Source organism: Zalophus californianus, chromosome 8 (assembly GCF_009762305.2).
Source record: "Zalophus californianus isolate mZalCal1 chromosome 8, mZalCal1.pri.v2, whole genome shotgun sequence".
In the NCBI taxonomy this organism is placed as follows: Eukaryota; Metazoa; Chordata; class Mammalia; order Carnivora; family Otariidae; genus Zalophus; species Zalophus californianus.
The window spans coordinates 76,625,818-76,645,909 of NC_045602.1; the positions used below are offsets into that span (position 1 = coordinate 76,625,818).

Genomic DNA, 20,092 nt, shown 5'->3' on the forward strand with positions numbered 1-20,092 from the left:
GTCAGCCTGAAAGCAGGTGCTAAATGAGATTCCTCCCCTTGGAACACTGACCGGTCTTGGCACACCCTCAACAATGGGGACATAATAAAAATAAATCAGGCGGTTTAGACAATCAGAAAGGTTCAAGAGACAACCAAGAACTAGAGCAAGGTTGAAGGAGAAATTTCATCACCCACAAGGCCACCCACTCCTTCAAGACTGAGAGAGATGGCTGCTTTGCCTAATACATAGAAGCAAACAGAGTCAAGCAAAATGAGGAAAGAGAAATATGTTCCAAATGGAAGAAAAGACAAAACCTCAGAAAAAGACCTTAGTGATGTGGAGATAAGGAATCTACCTGGTAAAGAATTCAAAGTAATGGCATAAAGAAGCTCACTGGGATGTCTGTGTGCCTCAGCCGGTTAAGCGTCTGCCTTCAGCTCAGGTCATGATCTCAGGGTCCTGGTATCGAGTCCCACATCGGGCTCCCTGCTCAGGGCAGAGTCTGCTTCTCCCTCTTACTCTCCCTTTGTGCTCTCCCCCCTTTCTCTCTCTCAAATAAATCGATAAAAATCTTAAAAAAAAAAAAAAAAGAAGAAGAAGCTCACTGAGCTTGGGAGAAGAAAGGATGAACACAGTGAGAGCTTCAACAAGGAGAAAATATAAGAAAGTGCCAAATAGAAGGCACAGAGCCAAAGAATACAATAACTGGCTGAGAAACACTAGAAGGGCTCAACAGCAGACTAGATGAAACAGAAGAATGGATCAGCGAGCTGGAAGACAAAGCAATGGCGCTCATCCAGACAGAGCAGCAAAAAGGAAAGCAAATTTTAAAAATGAAGATAACTTAAGAGAGCTATGGGACAGCATCAGGTGGAATGACATTCACACCATAGGGATCTGAGAAGGAGAAGAGAGAAAGGGACAGAAAACTAATTTGAAGAAACAATGGCTGAAAACTTCCCTAGCTGGAAAAGGAAACAGAAATCCAGGCCCAGGGAAGCCCAAAGAATTGCAAAGAAGATGAACCTAAAGAGATCTACACCAAGACACATCATATTTAAAATGTCAGAAATTAAAGAGAGAATCTTAAAAGCAGCAAGAGAAAAACAAATTATTACATACAAGGGAAACCCCGTAAGGCTGTTGGCAGATTTCTCAGCAGTAATTTTGCAGGCCAGAAGGGAGGGGCATGACATACTCAAAACCTTCCAACCAAGAATACTGTACCTGGCAAGGTTATCATTCAGAATGGAAGGAGAGATAAAGTTTCCCAGACAAGCAAAAACTAAAGGAGTTCGTCACCACTAACCTGGGCTTAGAAATGTTAAAGGACTCCTTTAAGTTGAAAAGAAATGGCACTAATTAAGATGGGATGAAAGGAACCCTGACTGCCGCCCCATCCAACGCCCCTGACCAACAGGAAGTAGCTATGATCGGTCGTCACCCTTCTTCCTAACAGGAGTTAGGGTTACCTCTTCAGAGAGGGGAATGATGAAGGATAGCTGGAAGGCAGACAGGCAGGGACAAGCCACACACACACACACACCCCCCTGCCCAGCCCTAAGGAAATCACCCTTAAAAGGATTTTACACCACCCTGGAAGGAACCCTCTACCTTTTCCCATATGATAGATAGGTGACAAAAATCTGACTGGATGACAGGTGCAGGGAGGGTTAATCAGATTAAAACAGCCTGCCAACAAGCCCATAAATAAACCCCTAAACTTAGAAACTCCAGTGGCCACTCCCTCAGGTCCCCTCCCACCTTGGGAGCTTTGTACTATCTCTTTGCTATCGCTCAATAAACCTTGCTTTGCTGCCCACCCAAAAAAAAAAAAAAAAAAAGCAAGCGAGAAATGGCACTAATTAATAAGAAGAAAACATATGAAAGTAAAAATCTATATTAGGTAACTATATAGTAAAGATAGTAGATTAATCACTTCCAAAGCTACTTTGAAGGTTAAAAGAAAAAATGAACTAAAACTACAATAATTAAGGGAAACATAAAAAGATGTAAAATGTGACATCAAAAACATAAAATGGAGTAAAAATGTAGAGCTCTGGGATATGTTCAAATTTAAGTTGCTATCAACTTAAAATAGACTGTTATAGGATGACATGTGAACCTCACAGCAAACACAAAGAATATGTATGTATGTAATATGTATGTAAATGCACAATGAAAATGAGAAAGGAATCTAAACACTAAAGAAAGTCATCGAACCACAAGAGAAGAAGAAAGGAACATACAGGACCTACAAAACAGCCAGCAAATAGTTAACAAAAGGTCAATAAGCAGATACCTATCAATAATTACTTTAAATGTAAATGGACTAATTCTCCAATCAAAAGACATAAGAGTGGCTAAATGGATTTAAAAAAAAAAAGATACATCTGTATACTGCCTGCAAGAGACTTCATAAGTAAGGACACATGCAGCCCAAAAGTGAAGGGATGGAGAATTACATCCCATGCAGATGGAAACAAAAAGAAAGCTGGTATAGCGATACTCATATCAGACAAAATAGACTTTAGAAGGAAGACTGTAATAAAAGAGAAAGAGGGCCACCATATTAATAAAAGGGTCAATCCAGCAAGAATATATAACATTTATAAATATTATACAGCCAAAATAGGAGCACCAAAATATATAGAGCAAATAATAACAGACCTAAAGGGAGAAATTACGAGTAATGCAATAATAGTAGGGGACTTTAACATCCCACTTACATCAGTGGATAGGTCATCCAAACAAAATTAATAAGGAAATGTTGGCCTTAAACAATACATTAGACCACACAGACTTTAATAGGTATATACAGAACATCCCATCCAAAGCAGGAGAATACACGTTCTTCTCAAATGCACATGGAACATTCTACCGTATAGATCACATGTTAGGCCACAAAACAAGTCTCAATAAATACAAGATAAAAATCATGTCAAGCGTCTTTTCTGACCACAATAGTATAAAACTAGAAATCAATTACAAGAAGAAAACTGGAAAAACTACAAATACATGGAAATTAAACAACATGTTAACAATTGTTGGGTCATAGAAGAAATCAAAGGAGAAATTAAAACACCTAGAAACAAATGAAAACAGAAACACAATATAACAAAATCTATAGGATGTAGAAAAAGGGGTTCTAAGAGGGAAGTTCAAGTGATAAATGCCTATTATCAAGAAACAAGAGGGGCGCCTGGGTGGCTCAGTCGTTAAGCGTCTGCCTTTGGCTCAGGTCATGATCCCAGGGTCTTGGGATCGAGCGCCACATCAGGCTCCCTGCTCCGCGGGAAGCCTGCTTCTCCCTCTCCCAGTCCCCCTGCTTGTGTTCCCTCTCTCGCTGTCTTTCTCTCTCTGTCAAATAAATAAATAAAATATTAAAAAAAAAAAGAAAGAAACAAGAAAGATCTCAAATAAACAACCTAACTTTATACCTTAAGGGACCAGAAAAAGAAGAACAAACAAAACCCAAAATTAGGAGGAGGAAGGAAATAATAAAGATAAGAGTGGAAATAAATGAAATAGAGACTAAAAAGACAATAGAAAACATCAATGAAACTAAAAGCTGGTTCTTTGAAAAGATAAACAAAATAGACAAACCTTTAGCTAGACTGACCAAGAAAAAGAGAGGGCTCAAATAAAAATCAGAAAGGAAAGAGGAGAGGTTACAACTGATACCACAGAAATACAAAGGATCATAAGAGACTGTTGTGAATTGGATGTGCTAAGGATGTGTCTTGGGGCAGGTGGAAGGGAGATGAGAGGTATATGTAGGAAGACAGGGAAGCACTTCCCTCTCACTCTGTACTTCTGAAACAAACATTTCACTAAATAATACTTTATAATACATGGTGCTGATGTTTCTGAACCATTGTATCTTACTATTTTTAACTGGTTGCAATCCATATTGATTTCATGACCTCTTTTTTTGTAAGATTTTATATATTTGACAGAGACACAGCGAGAGAGGGAACACAAGCGGGGGGGTGGGAGAGGGAGAAGCAGGCTTCCCGCTGAGCAGGGAGCCCAATGTAGGACTCGATCCCAGGACCCTGGGACCAGGATCTGAGCCAAAGGCAGACGCTTAATGACTGAGCCACCCAGGCACCCTGATTTCATGACCTCTTAAACATTACAACTTGCAGTATGAAAACCACTCTTCCATAGACCTACCCACTTGGTCATTGAATGCAGTTGACTAGCAACTATTGTGCATTTTTGTGTAAAGGTTATGGAGAAACACCTTTTTAAAAAATAATATGATTCTAAAAACTGGTTCATAAAACTGAAGCTTTAGGGGAATTTCTTTACATTTTCTCCTCTGTTAAACTGAGCCTTGAGATGACAGGGGCTGTTTATTCATTTATCATTGTGTTGCCAATACTTAACACAGTGCTTTGCTCATGGTGGATACTTAATAAATAATGAGTGAATGAATGGTTTGATGAACATTAGTACAGTACTCTTGTTCGAATCATTTTTCTGAAATACTGCAAGGTATTTCTAAGATAATTCTTGTTTATAATGAATTTAGAGAGAAATAAATTTGTGAAGGATAAAAAAAGAGACTACTGTGAGCAATTATATGCCAACAAACTGGACAACTGAAAAAGAATGAATAAATTCCTAAAAACTTGCAATCTTCCAAGACTGAATCATAAAGAAATAGAAAATCTGAATAGACCAGTGAAGAAAAAATAAAAGGGGGGGGAAGCCCCCCCGCAAACAGAAATCCAAGACCAGACGGCTTCACCAGTAAATTCTACCAAACATTCAAGGATTTAATACCTACCCTTTCAAACTCTTCCAAAAAATTGAAAAGGAGGGACTGCTTCCAAACTCATTTTACAAGGCCAGCACTACCCTGATACCAAAACCAGATAAGGACACAACAACAACAACAAAAAGAATGAAAGAAAATTATAGGCCAATATCCCTGATGAACATAGATGCAAAATCCTCAACTATTAGCAAATGGAGTTCAACAACACTTTAAAAGTATCATATACCATAATCCAGCGGGCTTTATTCCAGGGATGCAAGGGTAATTCAACATCTACAAATCAGTCAATGTGATACACAATATTAACAAAATAAAAGATAACAATCATGATCATTTCAATAGATGCAGAAAAGCATTTGACAAAATTCAACATCCATTTATGGTAAAAACAAAACAAAACCCTCAACAAAGTGGGTACAGAAGGTACATATCTTAATATAATGAAAACCATATATGACAAACCCAATGGATAAAAGCTGAAAATACTCAGTGGATAAAAGCTGAAAGCCTTTCCTCTAAGATCAGGAACAAGACAAAGATGCCTACTCTCACCACTTTTATGCAGCAGAGTCCTGGAAATGCTAGCCACAGCAATTACACAAGAAAAAGAAATAAAAGGCATATAAATTGGAAAGGAAGAAGTAAAATTGTCACCGTTTGCAGATGACATGACACTATATATAGAAAACCCTAAAGACTCTACCAAAAAAACTTTTAGAATTAGTAAATGAATTCAGTAAAGTTGTAGGATACAAAATCAATGTACAAAAATCTGTTGCATTTCTATACACTAATAAACTATCAGAGAAATCAAGAAAACAGTCCCATCTACAATTGCGTAATACACACACACACACACACACACACACACACACACACACACACCCCTAGGAATACATTTAACGAAGGAGGTAAAAGACCTTATTAAACCATAAGATATTGATGAAAGAAAGAAGACACAAACAAATGGAAAGATATTCCATGCTCTTGGATTGGAAGAATTAATATTGTTAAAATATCCATCTGCCCAAAGCAGTCTACAGATTCAATGCAAACCCCATCAAAATTCCAGTGGTGGGTGCCTGGGTGGCTCAGTCATTAAGCATCTGCCTTCAGCTCAGGTCGTGATCCCAGAGTCCTGGGATCGAGTCCCACATCAGGCTCCCTGCTCAGCGGGAAGCCTGCTTCTCCCTCTCCCACTCCCCTTGCTTGTGTTCCTGCTCTTGCTGTGTCTCTCTCTGTAAAATAAATAAATAAAATCTTTTTAAAAAAAAATTCCAATGGTATTTTTAACAGAACTAGAACATGTATTCTAAAATTTATAGGGAACAACCAAAGACCCCAAACAGCCAGAACAGTCTTGAGAAAGAAGAACAAAGCCAGAGGTATTATGTGCCTTGACTTCAAACTATACTACAAAGCTATGGTAATCAAAACGGTATGGCACTGGCACAAAAACAGACATACAGATCAGTGGGACAGAACAGAGAGCCCAGAAATAAACCTATGTATATGTATATGGTCAATTAATTTTTGACAAAGGAGGCAACAATATACAATGAGGAATGGATAGTCTCTTCAATAAATGATATTGGGAAAACCGGACAGCTACATGCAAAAGAATGAAACTGGACCACTTTCTTACACCATATACAAAAATTAACTCAAAATGAATTAAAGACCTGAATGTAAGACCTGAAACTATAAAACTTCTAAAAGAAAACACAGATGGTAAGCTCCTTGACATCAGTCTTAGTGATGTTTTTGTGAATCTGACTCCAAAGGCAAGGGAAATAAAGCAAAAGTAAACAACTGGGACTAAGTCAAACTAAAAAGCTTCTGCGCAGTGAAGGAAACCATCAGCAAAATGAAAATAGAACCTACTGAATGGGAGAAGATATTTGCATATGATTTATATATCCAATAAGGGGTTAATATCCAAAAAAATACAAAGAACTCATACAACTCATTAAAAACAAAGAAATCTGATTAAAAAATGGGCAGAGAAAAAAAAGGGGCAGAGGATCTGAATAAACATTTTCCCAAAGTAGACATACAGGTGGCCAACAGGTACCTGAAAAGATGCTCGACATCACTAATCATCAGGGAAATGCAAATCAAAGCCACAATGAGTTATCACCTAACACCAGTCAGAATGTCTAGTATCAAAAAGACAAGAAATAAGTGTTGGTGAGGATGTGGGGGAAGGAGAACTCTCAAGCCCTGTTGGTGGGAAGGTAAACCTGTGCAGCCACTATGGAAAACATTATGGAGGTTCCCACAAAATTAAAAATAGAACTACCACATGATCTAGCAATTTCACTGCTCAGTATCTATCCAAAGAAAATGGAAACACTAATTTGAAAAGATACAGTGCACCACTGTGTTCACTGCAGCATTATTTACAATAGCCACGATATGGAAACAACCTAAACATGTCCTTCAGTGGATGAATAGATAAGGGTGTGTGTGTGTGTGTACACATGCATGCATTGTGTTATATTACGTGTTTTATATATATAACGTGTTTTTATATATATAATGTGTTTTATACACACACACACACACACACACACACACACACACGGGAATATTACTCAGCCATGAAAAAGAATGTAATGGTGCCATTTGAGACAACACAGAACTCGAGGGTATTATACTAAGAGAAATAAGTCAGAGAAAGACAAATACCACCTCATTTCACTTAATATGTGGAGTCTAAAAAACAAACAAGCAAAACAAACATACAGAGAACAGATTGGCAGTTGGTGGAGGGGAGGGGGGTTAAGGTGGTGTGAAATGGGTAAAGGGGATCAAGAAGTACAGACTCCCAGTTATAAGATGAATAAGTTATGGGGATTAATGTATAGCATGTGGAATATAGTCAATAAGATTATATTAACTTTGTAGGGTGACAGATGGTAACTAGACTTAGTGTGGTGATCATTTCACAACGGATGCAAATGTTGTACACCTGAGACTAGCATAATATTGTATGTCAATTATACCTCAATAGAAAAAAAAAATAAGAAAGGAAGACGCCCCTTGGAAGTTGAGGGTTTAATTATGGAGAATGCTTATTAGTCCACATTGGAAGAGCTAGGGCCTCCCCGTGGTTATGTCTGAGGTGAAACATTCCCAGAGAATCAGGATCCTTCCAGGGTATTTGCTGCTTAGAGAAAACTATTAGCCCCCTCCAGGTGAGCCAACAGACAGGGAAGGTGAGGACCAAGACCAGCAGCAAAAGCATCTTGTCAACTGAAATTTGTATCCATCCACCAGTGTCTGACTCAGCTGGCCCTCTTGACATACCCAGCAGGCCAAGAGTTCAGAAAGCAGCCTGTTTATGGGAAATTTGGAGACAAGATAAAGTGTCTGTGATAAAATAACCTTGAAAATCCCCAGCATTATAGAAATTTGGTTTCATACTGAGAGAGTAGGGTCTCGTGTTTGGTAATCCTTTGCTCTTTGTTCTGCTGCTGAGATTTCTCTTCCTCCCTGCTCACACCCTCTGATTTCTAGATGCACCTTTGGGTCTAGGGGGCCACTCCCATGTTGAGGTTCCCTTTCAACAGCAGGCCCCCAAAATATCTTGGCTTGGAACCACAAACACATCTTTATCAAAGGTCATGTTAAGTCTGGGAAAGAAAATTCCTGCCGGGTAGAGAAGTACAGCAAATGAAAATAGAAGGTGACCTTCCAGGCTGCAAGTGGCAAGTGTATGTGGGTGCTGACAGGCAAGAGTGGGCCCTCCCTCGGGAGGGGGAGGGGGACACACGTCCTCCACGTCTGGCAGGACTCTGGTCTGGATGGGAGCTTGTCAGCATCCCCTGTCATGTTGACGTTGGGCCTTGTCATTTGATTTAGGTGGAAGACTACCTGTTTGAAAAAGCAGAGGTCAACTTTTGGGCTGAGACCCTAATCTTTGTGAAATACCTCTCTGAGCACCTCTTCCGGCTCCTCTCCAAGTCCAGCTGCAATGCCCTCAGCCCCCAAAGCCTCCACCATCTTCACAGAACAGCGTCAGAGCAGGGCCACCTCCTCTCCCAGCTCTTCAGAGAGCTGCCACCAGCTGCTGAATTTTTGAAGACAGTGGAATTCACGAGACTGCGCATTCAGGAGGAGAGGACTTCGGCTTGCCTGAGGCTGCTGGCCCTTTTGGCAGGAAAGGAAAGGGAAGACACCCCCATTCTCGGTGCTTCCGACTCTCCTGCAGAAGCGAATCAGTTCACTCTCGTAAGAAAAGAAACGGCTTGTTGAAGAAAGAAGACTTTTGGGGGTGGGGTGGGGATGGACTCTTCCCCCATTCCCATCTGCAGGGAACGTGTTGAACATAAATTCAAATATCGTCTTCCCTTTGTGAGTCTAGTCTTCTGTCCCTTCCTACAGAGGAATTTTTCTTCAGTTCACCCATTCAGGGCAGCCTGGTTTATTGCAACTACTGTAGGAAGTGAGGCTACCACATTGAATATTGACTCTGTTCCCAGGTGCAGGCCACCTGCAGACCTGAATTCGCCTTTTTCTTCCTCCACAACCTCCAACGTCCGGCCATAGCCAGCCAGCATTTTCTGTGAACTGACTGTACAAAACTGGATTGTAACACATGATTTTCTCTTTTTTCCACTGGATAGAAGAGCTGGATTAGTTGGCAAACAGCCCACTGGATCAGAATTCCAAATTTTATTCCATTTTAGCTAAAGCAAAAGTAGGTTCCGTATGTTGGATCCCGGGAGAATTAGAGATCAACTGCATAGAAATAGTTTTGTTTCCACTATCTACGTGTGCGAGCCTGTGACGACCTGCACATGCCATCCGAATTATTAAAAGAGCTCCTAGCCACCAAAAGTGTTTGGGCTAATGCTAGGAAACCTGATTTTGCCACCCACTGAAAGCATAGACCCTTGGCTGTTAGAAGGAAGCCCGGAGAAGGGAAAGCCAGAATAAATGATTTATTCGATTCCTACAATGTTTTGCTGTCATTTTCTTGGTGGCAATAACAAGATTCTCATTTAAGATGTCAGAAAACACATTTATTCACTTTAGTGTTTGAATCTAGACACCCGACGGGTTTCCTGCCTTTTCGAAGCCCGGCCCAGCCCTCTTCCTCTGATACCCAGCAGGCGTCGCTCTTGCACACATTTTGCTGCTGGCCCTGCCTTTCCTTGGCTTGCCATTTTCTACTTACAATTTCAGAATAAGCGTTACCTGCAGACAGCTATTTTGAAATTCATAGTTTGGATTGGTCATAGTCTCATCTATATTCGTTTTTCATCCTGATTATCAGAAAAAGCCATTTTGGTAGTAATATGTAGAGTTGGTCCAGCTTTTAGGGTCTGTAAATATTTTTAAATACTTCTCTGGTGAGCAGTCACTTTGGAATTATGTTAAAGGGGCAGTTTAGAGGAGAGAGGGTTTGATAAAATTTCTTACTGCAGAAAGGCTCGTGTTTCAAATTTGCTTCTCTTTAAAAGAAAACCACCTACCACTAAAAACACAACCGTACTGGCAGTATAGAGAAAGGATCCATAGGAAAAGGCAGGGAATGAAGTGAACTTACTAAAGAGAACAGGAAATTCCCCGGGTAGTTTTGCACTATTCAGCTCAAAATGTGGTAGGTTTTTGTTTTTTGTGATCCTGAATTAATTACCTGGTTGGGCATCTGTGTAGCCCACACATGATGGAAAGTTGCCAGTCTAACATTTCTTTTTGTTCTGAGCAGACCTGACTGGGTGAGAAGTCAGGGAATCGTTGGCATGATGCAGTGATGACCATGGTTCAGTAACTATGAAACTGGCCTCAGCAAAGCCCAACTCACTGGAAAAGACCAGCATTCCTTTTTTCTCCACTTAAGATGAAATAAAAGCCATTACATAACAATAAAAATACTTTCTACCAGTGGGTACTCTGTACCAAAGCATGTCGCATAGCATATTTATTACGTTATCTCCAGGATCCTTCTACCCAGCCTACAAAGTGGGTGTTCTCATGGCTGCTGACTGGTAATTACCCCAGATTCTGATGTTGGCTGGCTGTGGCCAGCCTGGGAGGACAGGAGGGACAGATGTTTCTCCTGGTTTTGAATCTGAAATCTTATTACTGACCTACAATAGCAGTGGCTAAGGAAATGGCTGTTTCACACTTGCCTGATGCACTTCCAGGGGGATCTTAGAATACTGCTGTCAGGGCTACCCTCAAACTCCTGTGTTTGGGGTCGTTTCAACAAAGAACAAAACAGAACAGTTGGGGTTCTTGGGTATTGCAGGCTGTGTCAGCCACCATTGTCTGGCGCTGCCTGGGGGTCAGTGTAGGGCTGGGTGGTGCAATCACCGGGAGCAAAAGAGTCACCTCTCCTGAGGTCCCTGCCCTTGGCTCCAAGCCAGAGGGTCCAAGATTCGGTGCCCCTCAGGTCTGCAGCCATGATTCTGTGGATCTCTACCAATCTGGCCACAGCGCAGAGACCTGGCTGTGTCCGTTTTTATGGTTTGTCAACTTGTTTTAATAATAAGGCTTATACTTGTTCATCTTTTATACACCTTAACAGATAACTCATTTGCGCCTTGACAAAGGTGAGAGACGAGTAAAGCGGGAATTATCAGTTTTACAAGGAAACGCAAGTACCAAAGAGATCGTGATTTGCCCAGGGTCACATGGCTTGGAAGGGGCAGGGCCTGAACTCTAGCCCTGTGTTTCTGATCCTCAAGTCCTTGCAACCCTATGCAGACTCCCGCTCTTTGGGTGGATGCGTGGGGAGTTTCAGCAGGGGGAACTGCATGCAAACTGAGCTCAGGAGTCAGTTCCACGAGTGACAGGCCTGGCTCATCCTTTCCAGGGTAACGAATGGAAATGACCACGAAAAAACAGCAAGAAATAAGATCGATTTTGGAAAGGGGCTGTGGGTTGTCAACTTCCCTAGAGGGAACTGGGCCTTCCAACTGAGGCACAATTGCAGCCTAGGCTGCCAGGTGTGCGGGATCACGGACCCGCTCCAGCTTTTTGGCATCATGTGTTTAAAAGCGGAGTGATAAGTGTCCTGGACCAGACCCCAGATCTGCCCGAACCGGGGTGTCAGCCGCTTTAGCCTAACTGGGCGCTAGGGGGGGGTGTCTGCCCCATACCCGGAGGGCGCCCGTTGGCGAAGGCATTTCCCAGCGCAGGCTTTTTGGGGTGTGGGACTGGCGAGGGCGGGAGGGGGCGAGCCCACCTTGAAGCGTCCTCGGTGCCCAGCCCTACCTGGCCGCTGGCCGGCCTCAGCCACAGCCTGCGGCCCACAACGAACTAAAGCAGGGCGCGGCGCCTCCAACGGCCGGCGAGAGAAGGGGCCTGAAGGGCGCGCCGGGCGGCGATCCTCAGCCGGCAGCTGCACCCCATCCCCCGGGAGGGATGGGGAAGGCCGGGCGGATCAGCGGAAGAACAGGGTGGCGGGAAGTCGCCTCCATGCTTGCGCAGCTCTCCCGGCCTTCCCTCCTGTCCTCCCAGCCCGCTACCCCGCCCGGGATGCTCCGCGCCACTCCGCGCCTTTGGCCCTGGCTCAAGGTCTTGTGATGTGATTAGCAAAGCCAGCGCCTTGTCCTCAGACACTCAGCCCAGCCCGGCAGGCCCCAGCGCTGAAACCCTGTTTACTGCAGCCTGGGCGGGGAGGGGGGCGGAGAAACGGGCCCAGGCTCCTCCGGGCGAGACTGCCGCGGCCGCGTGGCCACTCCCGCCCCCACCCCCACCGCGTCTCCACGTGCAGTCGCGATGGAGCCGCCACCCACCGGACGCAGGCCCTGAGCCCCCGCCCCCCGGCCGGAGCACACTTTGCAAGCCAGCCGGACCGCGCGGACGATTGCAATATTCTCGCATTTTGCAATTCCCGCGCCCAGTCTAGAGCCGAGAGTGGGAGATTAAAGCTCCGCAATTTCTCCTAGCAGGATCGGACGGGGAGAGACACGTCCAGAGCTGCAGAACCCTGGCCGCTTTAAACGTGCAGGGGATTTCCAACAGTGCAACCCCAAAGGAGAGGAGCCTTATCTTCCCGCCGCCACCCGGCAGCACCCAACAGGAACGAACTCTCCACGCCGCCGCAGGCGCAGCCGGCTCCGCCCCAAGGCCTCCCGCCCCCTCCCCCGGATGAAAAAAAAATTGGCGGCGGCCAATGGGAGGCCACGAAGGCGCTTGACGTCCGCGAGCCGGCGGGCGGCGTTGCCTGGAGACCCCGGCGGGGTCAGTGTTCTGTCCCCTCCCCCGGCACGCCCGCCCCGCCGCTGCCGCGCTCCCGGACTCTATATAGGGCGCGCGCTCGCGGGCCGCGGAGTTCCAGCAGTCCGCGAGCTGTCGTCGGCTCCGCGCGGGGGGGGGGCGGGCCGGGCACCCCGGGGCGCGGAGGCGCGCTCTCTGCTTCTCTCTCCTTTTTCCCCCCCACTCCGCACTCCCGGGCACCCTCAAACCAGTCCACGCTGCTTCCCTCTCCCTCTAGTCTCGTCCCCCGGCAAACTTTCGGTCCCTCCCCCGCCGGTCACCCGTTATTCGTCGTGGCTCGAGCCCGGCCGTGCCGCCCCGAGGGCTCCTCCGGACCTCCCTGCCTGCAACTCCGACCATTACAGGATCCAGAAACATGTCGACCACACTTCTGTCCGCCTTCTACGATATCGACTTCTTGTGCAAGGTACGCGAGGGACCAAGGAGGGAGGAAGGCGGGCAGGCAGGAAGCCCCTCGAGTTTTCAGACTTTGCTTCTGTCCTCCGCTTTTGGGGCACCCCTCCCCACTTTGACTTTGGGGTCGGGAAAAGTTCTGGAGTTTACTGTAGTGTGTGCTCGTGCCTTGTGGGCGGGGAGAAGGAGCAGGGAGTAAGGGCAGGAGGGAGCCGCTGTCGTTGTTTCACCCGCGCCGACCGCGGCCACGCTGCCTGGGGCTTCCCGGATGGGGTTTGCGCCGCCCAGGGTGGCGGCCCACGGGCTGAGGATCACATGTCGAAACCGAGCGCGGCCTGGGGTGGGAGTCGGCTCCTCCCAACGCGAACTTGATTCTTTTGCGCGTGTACGGGTGGAGGGTGGGGGCCGAATCGAAATCTGCAAAAAGGAAGAAGAAACAGAAGGCTGAAGTTCCTCTGCAACTCGCCCCAACTCATTCCTCCCTTTCCATATTTCATCCCGTCCTCGCCCCCCTCCTTTTGGCAGACGGAGAAATCCCTGGCCAACCTCAATCTGAACATGCTGGACAAGAAGGCAGTGGGGACGCCCGTGGCCGCCGCCCCTAGCTCGGGCTTCACGCCGGGCTTTCTCCGACGGCACTCGGCCAGCAACCTGCACGCACTCGCCCACCCCGCGCCTAGCCCCGGCAGCTGCTCGCCCAAGTTCCCGGGCGCGGCTAACGGCAGCAGCTGCGGCAGCGGGGCGGCGGGCGGCCCGGCCTCCTACGGCACCCTCAAGGAGCCGTCAGGGGGCGGCGGCACAGCCCTGCTGAACAAGGAGAACAAATTCCGGGACCGCTCGTTCAGCGAGAACGGCGAGCGCAGCCAGCACCTCTTGCACCTGCAGCAGCAACAGCAGCAGCAGCAGAAGGGGGGCGGAGGCTCCCAGATCAACTCGACGCGCTACAAGACTGAGCTGTGCCGGCCTTTTGAGGAGAGCGGCACGTGCAAGTACGGCGAAAAGTGCCAGTTCGCTCACGGCTTCCACGAGCTGCGCAGCCTGACCCGGCACCCCAAATACAAGACGGAGCTGTGCCGCACCTTCCACACCATCGGCTTCTGTCCCTACGGGCCGCGCTGCCACTTCATCCACAACGCCGACGAGCGGCGGCCCGCGCCGTCGGGGGGCGCCTCCGGGGACCTGCGCGCCTTCAGCGCGCGGGACGCGCTGCACCTGGGCTTCCCCCGGGAGCCGCGGCCCAAGCTGCATCACAGCCTCAGCTTCTCGGGCTTCCCTTCGGGCCACCACCAGCCCCCGGGGGGCCTGGAGTCGCCGCTGCTGCTCGACAGCCCCACGTCGCGCACGCCGCCGCCGCCGCCCTCTTGTTCCTCGGCCTCGTCCTGCTCCTCGTCCGCTTCGTCCTGCTCGTCGGCCTCCGCGGCCTCCACGCCCTCGGGCGCCCCGACGTGCTGTGCTTCGGCAGCGGCTGCGGCCGCTGCGGCCCTGCTGTATGGCACCGGGGGCGCCGAGGACCTGCTGGCGCCGGGCGCCCAGTGCGCGGCCTGTTCGTCGGCTTCGTGCGCCAACAACGCCTTTGCGTTCGGCCCGGAGCTGAGCAGCCTCATCACGCCGCTCGCCATCCAGACCCACAACTTCGCCGCCGTGGCCGCCGCGTACTATCGCAGTCAGCAGCAGCAGGGCCTGGTGCCCCCCGCGCAGCCCCCGGCGCCGCCCAGCGCGCCCCTCCCTGCCAGTGCCGCCGCGCCGCCCTCGCCGCCCTTCAGCTTCCAGCTGCCGCGCCGCTTGTCCGAGTCGCCCGTGTTCGACGCGCCCCCTAGCCCCCCGGACTCGCTGTCGGACCGCGACAGCTACTTGAGCGGCTCCCTGAGTTCGGGCAGCCTCAGCGGCTCCGAGTCCCCCAGCCTCGACCCGGGCCGCCGCCTGCCCATCTTCAGCCGCCTGTCCATCTCCGACGACTGAGGCGACAAGAGGGCGCCAGCGCGGAGGAGGAAGGGAAGGCCGTTCTGGGGGTGTTGGCGGGCGCCCCTGACATCTGGAGTCCTGTTAGGGGCAGGGAGGGGCACGGGAGTCGGGCGGGGGGGGGGGTGGAGACAGGCCACGACCAGACTGCGGGCCGCACCGAGCACTTGGACTCGAACTTGTGTGCCGGGAGGGGCCCCCACCCCTCCCCTTTCGGTTTCCTCTTTTTTGTTTTTTTTTTTTAATTATTTTTATTATTATTAACGAAGTTTCATTCTTGTTGAGCAAAAAAAGCCAACGAACTTTTGTATTGATGAACAAAATTTTCACAACAGGGCAGTTGTGATGCGAACAGAACAAAAAAAAACCAAACACTTAAAACTTTTTTAGGTCTCCTAGGAGTTTGGGACTTTAGGAAAAAAAAATCAATCCAGCACCAGCAGCTACCAACCACCATTCCATATCTTCACTTGAAAAGCATTAGTTACAGTCCAGATGTGGGAACTCTTATCTTGAGAGAAGTTCCTAATTGTTTGTCTCAGACCAGTGTAAACAAACCAGCCAGCCACCACCTTGCTAAACCTCTTAAGCTTCTGGAATCCAATATTGTACCAGGAATATGCCTTGATTGTAGTCCTCAGCTCCATAGGTTTTTGTTTGACACAAAGTTCTTTACGTCTGGAAAACAACAACAACAAAAAAACCACCTGCATTCCAAAGTTTCCTACTGGTTACTGGTGTCATTGCCACCACTTAGTGGATGTTTAATTTTAGAACCATTTTGTCTGCTCTTTTCTGGAAGCCTTGGGCAGAGCTTAGTTCCTTAATCGTTGGGGGGAATAACTGCTGAATTTTTAGCTGTTTTGAGTTGATTTCGCACCACTGCACCACAACTCAATATGAAAAAACTATTTAACTTATTTATTATCTTGTGAAAAGTATACATTGAAATTTTTGTTCATACTGTATTTATCAAGTATGATGAAAAGCAATAGATATATATTCTTTTATTATGTTAAATTATGATTGCCATTATTAATCGGCAAAATGTGGAGTGTATGTTCTTTTCACAGTAATATATGCCTTTTGTAACTTCACTTGGTTATTTTATTGTAAATGAGTAAAAAAATCTTAATTTAAGAGATTGTATGTAATATTTATTTCATTAATTTCTTTCCTTGTTTACGTAAATTTTGAAAGATTGCATGATTTCTTTACAGAAATCTATCCTGATGCTGTGGAAGTAGTTTGAGGAATATCTTAATGAGTTTTCTTAGAATGTATAATGGTTGTAGCCCATCCAACTTTAATGAAAAAAAGTTGACCACATACTTTGCAATCAGGCTTCAATGTGGCATGCTTTTCTCATTCCAACTTTTTTTTTAAATTAGCAAGGAAAAGCTTGCTTATTCCACCGATTCTGTGACCTACTCTGCGTATAAAGACAAATGTAGCAATAATGGGGTGGGGGGTTAGTCTCACAGTGCCTTTGGAAGGGCCAGAACTTGCCTTAAATCTTCCTCAACCAAATAAGTATTTTTCTATTAGTCCTTGAGAGAATTTGAATGTAGGATGGGTTCAACTGCACAAAAGGAAAAGATACTTACCACTTTTTTATATAGATCTAAAGTGAAGCCACCTCGTAGTGCTAAAAAATGGTATGTAGTACATGAATATGCCTTGTTTCATTACAGAAAATTCCAAAACTTGTACCTTTTTTTTTTTTTTGCGTGTGTAGAAAGGCAGGAATGCTTTCCTGGACAGCGGATGAATGAGCAGTAGCTTTAGTTTGTACGTAGGTACAGTTGGAGCACTATGTATGTACTCTGGACTACTTTGACAGAAGTAGGATTTTGAATGTAACAAGATAAGTCAACTTGAGTTGTAATATATTTTGGGGAATCAGTTCACTACAAATTGTGACTGTAAACGTTGTACTGTAAATGTTTTGTAGTTTTCCCCCAATAAAATTTTTGGGAAAAAAGGTATTAATGTGTAAGATCGCCCTTTTTTTTTTTTTTCCAAACTGGAACATCCGAGCGTTTCTGCTTACCCCACCACCTTGTCAGGCATCGCCCAGGCCTCGGAGGGGTTGGGGGCTGAGATTTTGGGAGCTGGCACAGGCCGGGTTCAGAAGGGCCTGCCCCTATGTGTTCTATAGCAAGTTCTTCAGCTGAAAGTAATTATTTGGACTGTCAAGGGCATTAGTTAGCTGTTCCCCTTGGTAATAAGATGCATCCCTGTGTTGGCTGGCTGGCTGGCTGGTTGCAGGCCCTGGCTGAAGGCCTGAAGGGGTGTGGCCCGCCTGTGAGTCACCAAGTGGGTCACGTGTCTGCGGTGGCAGCTGAAGGTCCAATTTTTTTCTTTTTTCTTTTTTTTTTTTTTTTTTTTTTTGCTGGGACACTCGGAACGGAGCGGCCTGGGCTAGGGTGGGGAATGTGGGAGGGTATGGCCAGCCCCGGGCCTGCAGGCCCCTAGAGTGCTCCACTGCAGAAGAGGAGGGAGTGGGGTGAGGCCCAGCCTCTCTCGGGCTGGGGAAGCAGAGTTTTGCCTGCACTTTGGGAAGCCTGGTTGTGTCCTTGTCCGAAGAGGAAGGAAAGAGGGGGAAGATGGAACAGGTCAAACTTAAATCGGGGTAATGTTTGTTTATGCGGACAGCTTCCTCTGGGAGTGAGTGCACACGTTATTTAATGCAAAAGGATTAGTGTCTGCTTCAGGCGACTGTAAGTGGCCAGAAAGCAAATTTCAGCCCAATCTCTAGAAGAAGGAAGAAAAAAAGAAACGGCACCAATCTGCCGATTCGCACACAATTGAACAAAACCTTGGTACGGTTTTTTGGTTCTTGGTTTTGCTTTTTGTTTTCTTCCTACCATCACTTTCAAGACTTCAAAGTCAGGTTCATAAATCAATTCCTGTTTTTCCCTTCTCCCTCCTCCCCGCCTCCCTACCCCCACCTCCCACCCCCCAGTTCAGACACTTTTTCCAAAGTAGGTAAAAGATTTAGCAATAGTTTGTTTTCTTATCTACCACAGCTGGGCCCTATCATCCACTGCTTGCACCCCTCTGCTGGGTCTCCTGCGTCTCCCAGCTGAGCCGGGCGGGCGGGCGGGCCGGTGGGGGGGGGGGGTCGGTCTGGAGCCCGCGGGGCCTCGGGCAGCTGTTTCACGTTAGCCGTGATTGCGCTGGTGTTAACTGGAGCGTTTTGGTGCTTGGCTGCCAAAGGGGATGGGCAACAGTTTCAGAGTTCTCCCAGATGCCGGGCCCCTGGCTAAGGGCCTCGGCTGTGGGGGAGGGGAAACCTGCCCCCCAGGAGGGCTCGTTGGGCAGGACCTTGTGGGCTCCCTGGCCTCTCCACCATAAAGAATGTGCAGTGGGGAGGAAAAGTCTGAAATGCGGTGCTATTTAGGCCAAGCTGCGTTTCAGAGGCCTTGTTTCCACCTCATTCCAAAACTTATTTTTTCTAAACAAGTACTTTTGATCGGCTGGAATGTCAGACTTGTTGGGGTAAGCCACATTCATTTTTTTAAAAATTGGTTTGTTTGAAAGCCCAACTGCTAGGATCTGATGTTTTGTGTTTGAGGCCCAGTGGAGCATGGCAAGCTGTTGGGGGGGGGGGATCATTCAGAAATTTCCTCTTGCTGCAGATCAATGGAGGGTATATAGGTCATTGTCTTTCTGCAGCGGCTGGAATGAACAGCAAACAAAACTCTGTGCTAAAGTATTCTTGTAAATGAAGGGGACTAGAAGTAAAAATTGCAAGTAAGGACAAGCCGGGATTCCTGTCACAGGCTGGGGAGTGGAACTGGAGCTCCCTGGGTCCAAGACTGTGTTACACTCAAGATAAAATTCTTTTGCAGCCAGTTGTGAAAATGAGCCCAGGATGGGAGGGAGTTGAGCATGTCTTTTTTCTTTTTCTTTTTTTTAGATTTTATTTATTTATTTGAGTGAGAGAGAGCACAAGGCTGGGTGGGGAGGCAAAGGGAGGAGACTCCCTGCTGAGCAGGGAGCCCGACATGGGACTCCATCCCAAGACCCTGGGATCATGACCTGAGCCGAAGGCAGACGCTTAACCCACTGAGCCATCCAGGCGTCCTGAGAACGTCTTAATAGTGGGGGCGCCTGGGGCGCCTGGGTGGCTCAGTGGGTTAAGCGACTGCCTTCGGCTCAGGTCATGATCCTGGAGTCCCAGGATCGAGTCCCACATCGGGCTCCCTGCTCAGCGGGGGTCTGCTTCTCCCTCTGACCCTCTTCCCTCTCGTGCTCTCTATCTCTCATTCTCTCTTTCTCAAATAAATAAATAAATAAATAATCTTTAAAAAAAAATAGTGGGGGCGCCTAGATGGCTCAGTCGGTTAAGCGTCTGCCTTCTGCTCAGGTCATGATCCTGGTGTCATCCAGCCCTGCGTTGGGCTCCCTGTTCAGCGGAGAGTCTGCTTCTCCCTCTACCCTTCCCCCCTGCTCATGACCTCTGTCTCAGTCTCTCTCTCTCTCTCAAATAAATAAATAAATTCTTTAAAAAAAAAAAATGTTTTAACAGTGGTATTGCCACTGGCTGTTTGAAAACGAAGATTTTTTTTTTAAGCAGCCCAATTAGTATGTGCCACCTTCTAGATTATTTCAGAGGGGGGATTTGTACATGGACATATTTGCCGCCCCTCACTCTGTCTGAATCTACTGCTGAGTATATAAAAGGGAAAAACAATAACAACAACAACACACACACCAAAAAAA

General features: G+C 46.9%; 2 protein-coding genes across 8 annotated transcripts in view; both read left to right on the forward strand.

Moving 5' to 3' along the window:
• THADA (THADA armadillo repeat containing) overlaps window positions 1-12,477 on the forward strand; it is a 324,153-nt gene extending 311,676 nt beyond the window's left edge. For 5 of the 7 annotated variants that reach the window (XM_027621844.2, XM_027621841.2, XM_027621848.2 and 2 more), the window contains one exon: window positions 8,639-12,476. In XM_027621844.2, the coding sequence (XP_027477645.1) occupies window positions 8,639-9,031 (393 nt within the window). In that variant the 3' untranslated portion in view covers window positions 9,032-12,476. Of the gene's footprint in view, window positions 1-8,638 lie in introns of all 7 variants that reach the window. The other 2 variants (XM_027621847.2, XM_027621842.2) reach the window with 1 other exon arrangement.
• Window positions 12,478-13,066: 589 nt separating this feature from the next.
• Window positions 13,067-17,349, forward strand: ZFP36L2 (ZFP36 ring finger protein like 2). The gene is made up of 2 exons (XM_027621855.2): window positions 13,067-13,415; window positions 13,928-17,349. Exons 1-2 carry the CDS (start codon window positions 13,365-13,367, stop codon window positions 15,359-15,361), a joined length of 1,485 nt encoding a protein of 494 aa, XP_027477656.1. The 5' UTR covers window positions 13,067-13,364; the 3' UTR covers window positions 15,362-17,349.
• Window positions 17,350-20,092: the final 2,743 nt, after the last annotated feature.

What these genes read in the sequence shown, in the direction of transcription:
- ZFP36L2 (XM_027621855.2), top strand. Translation starts at nt 13,365, where the DNA reads ATGTCGACCACACTTCTGTCCGCCTTCTACGATATCGACTTCTTGTGC. An exon ending in ATATCGACTTCTTGTGCAAG is followed by an intron (nt 13,416 to 13,927) that starts GTACGCGAGGGA and finishes TCCTTTTGGCAG; the next exon opens with ACGGAGAAATCCCTGGCCAA.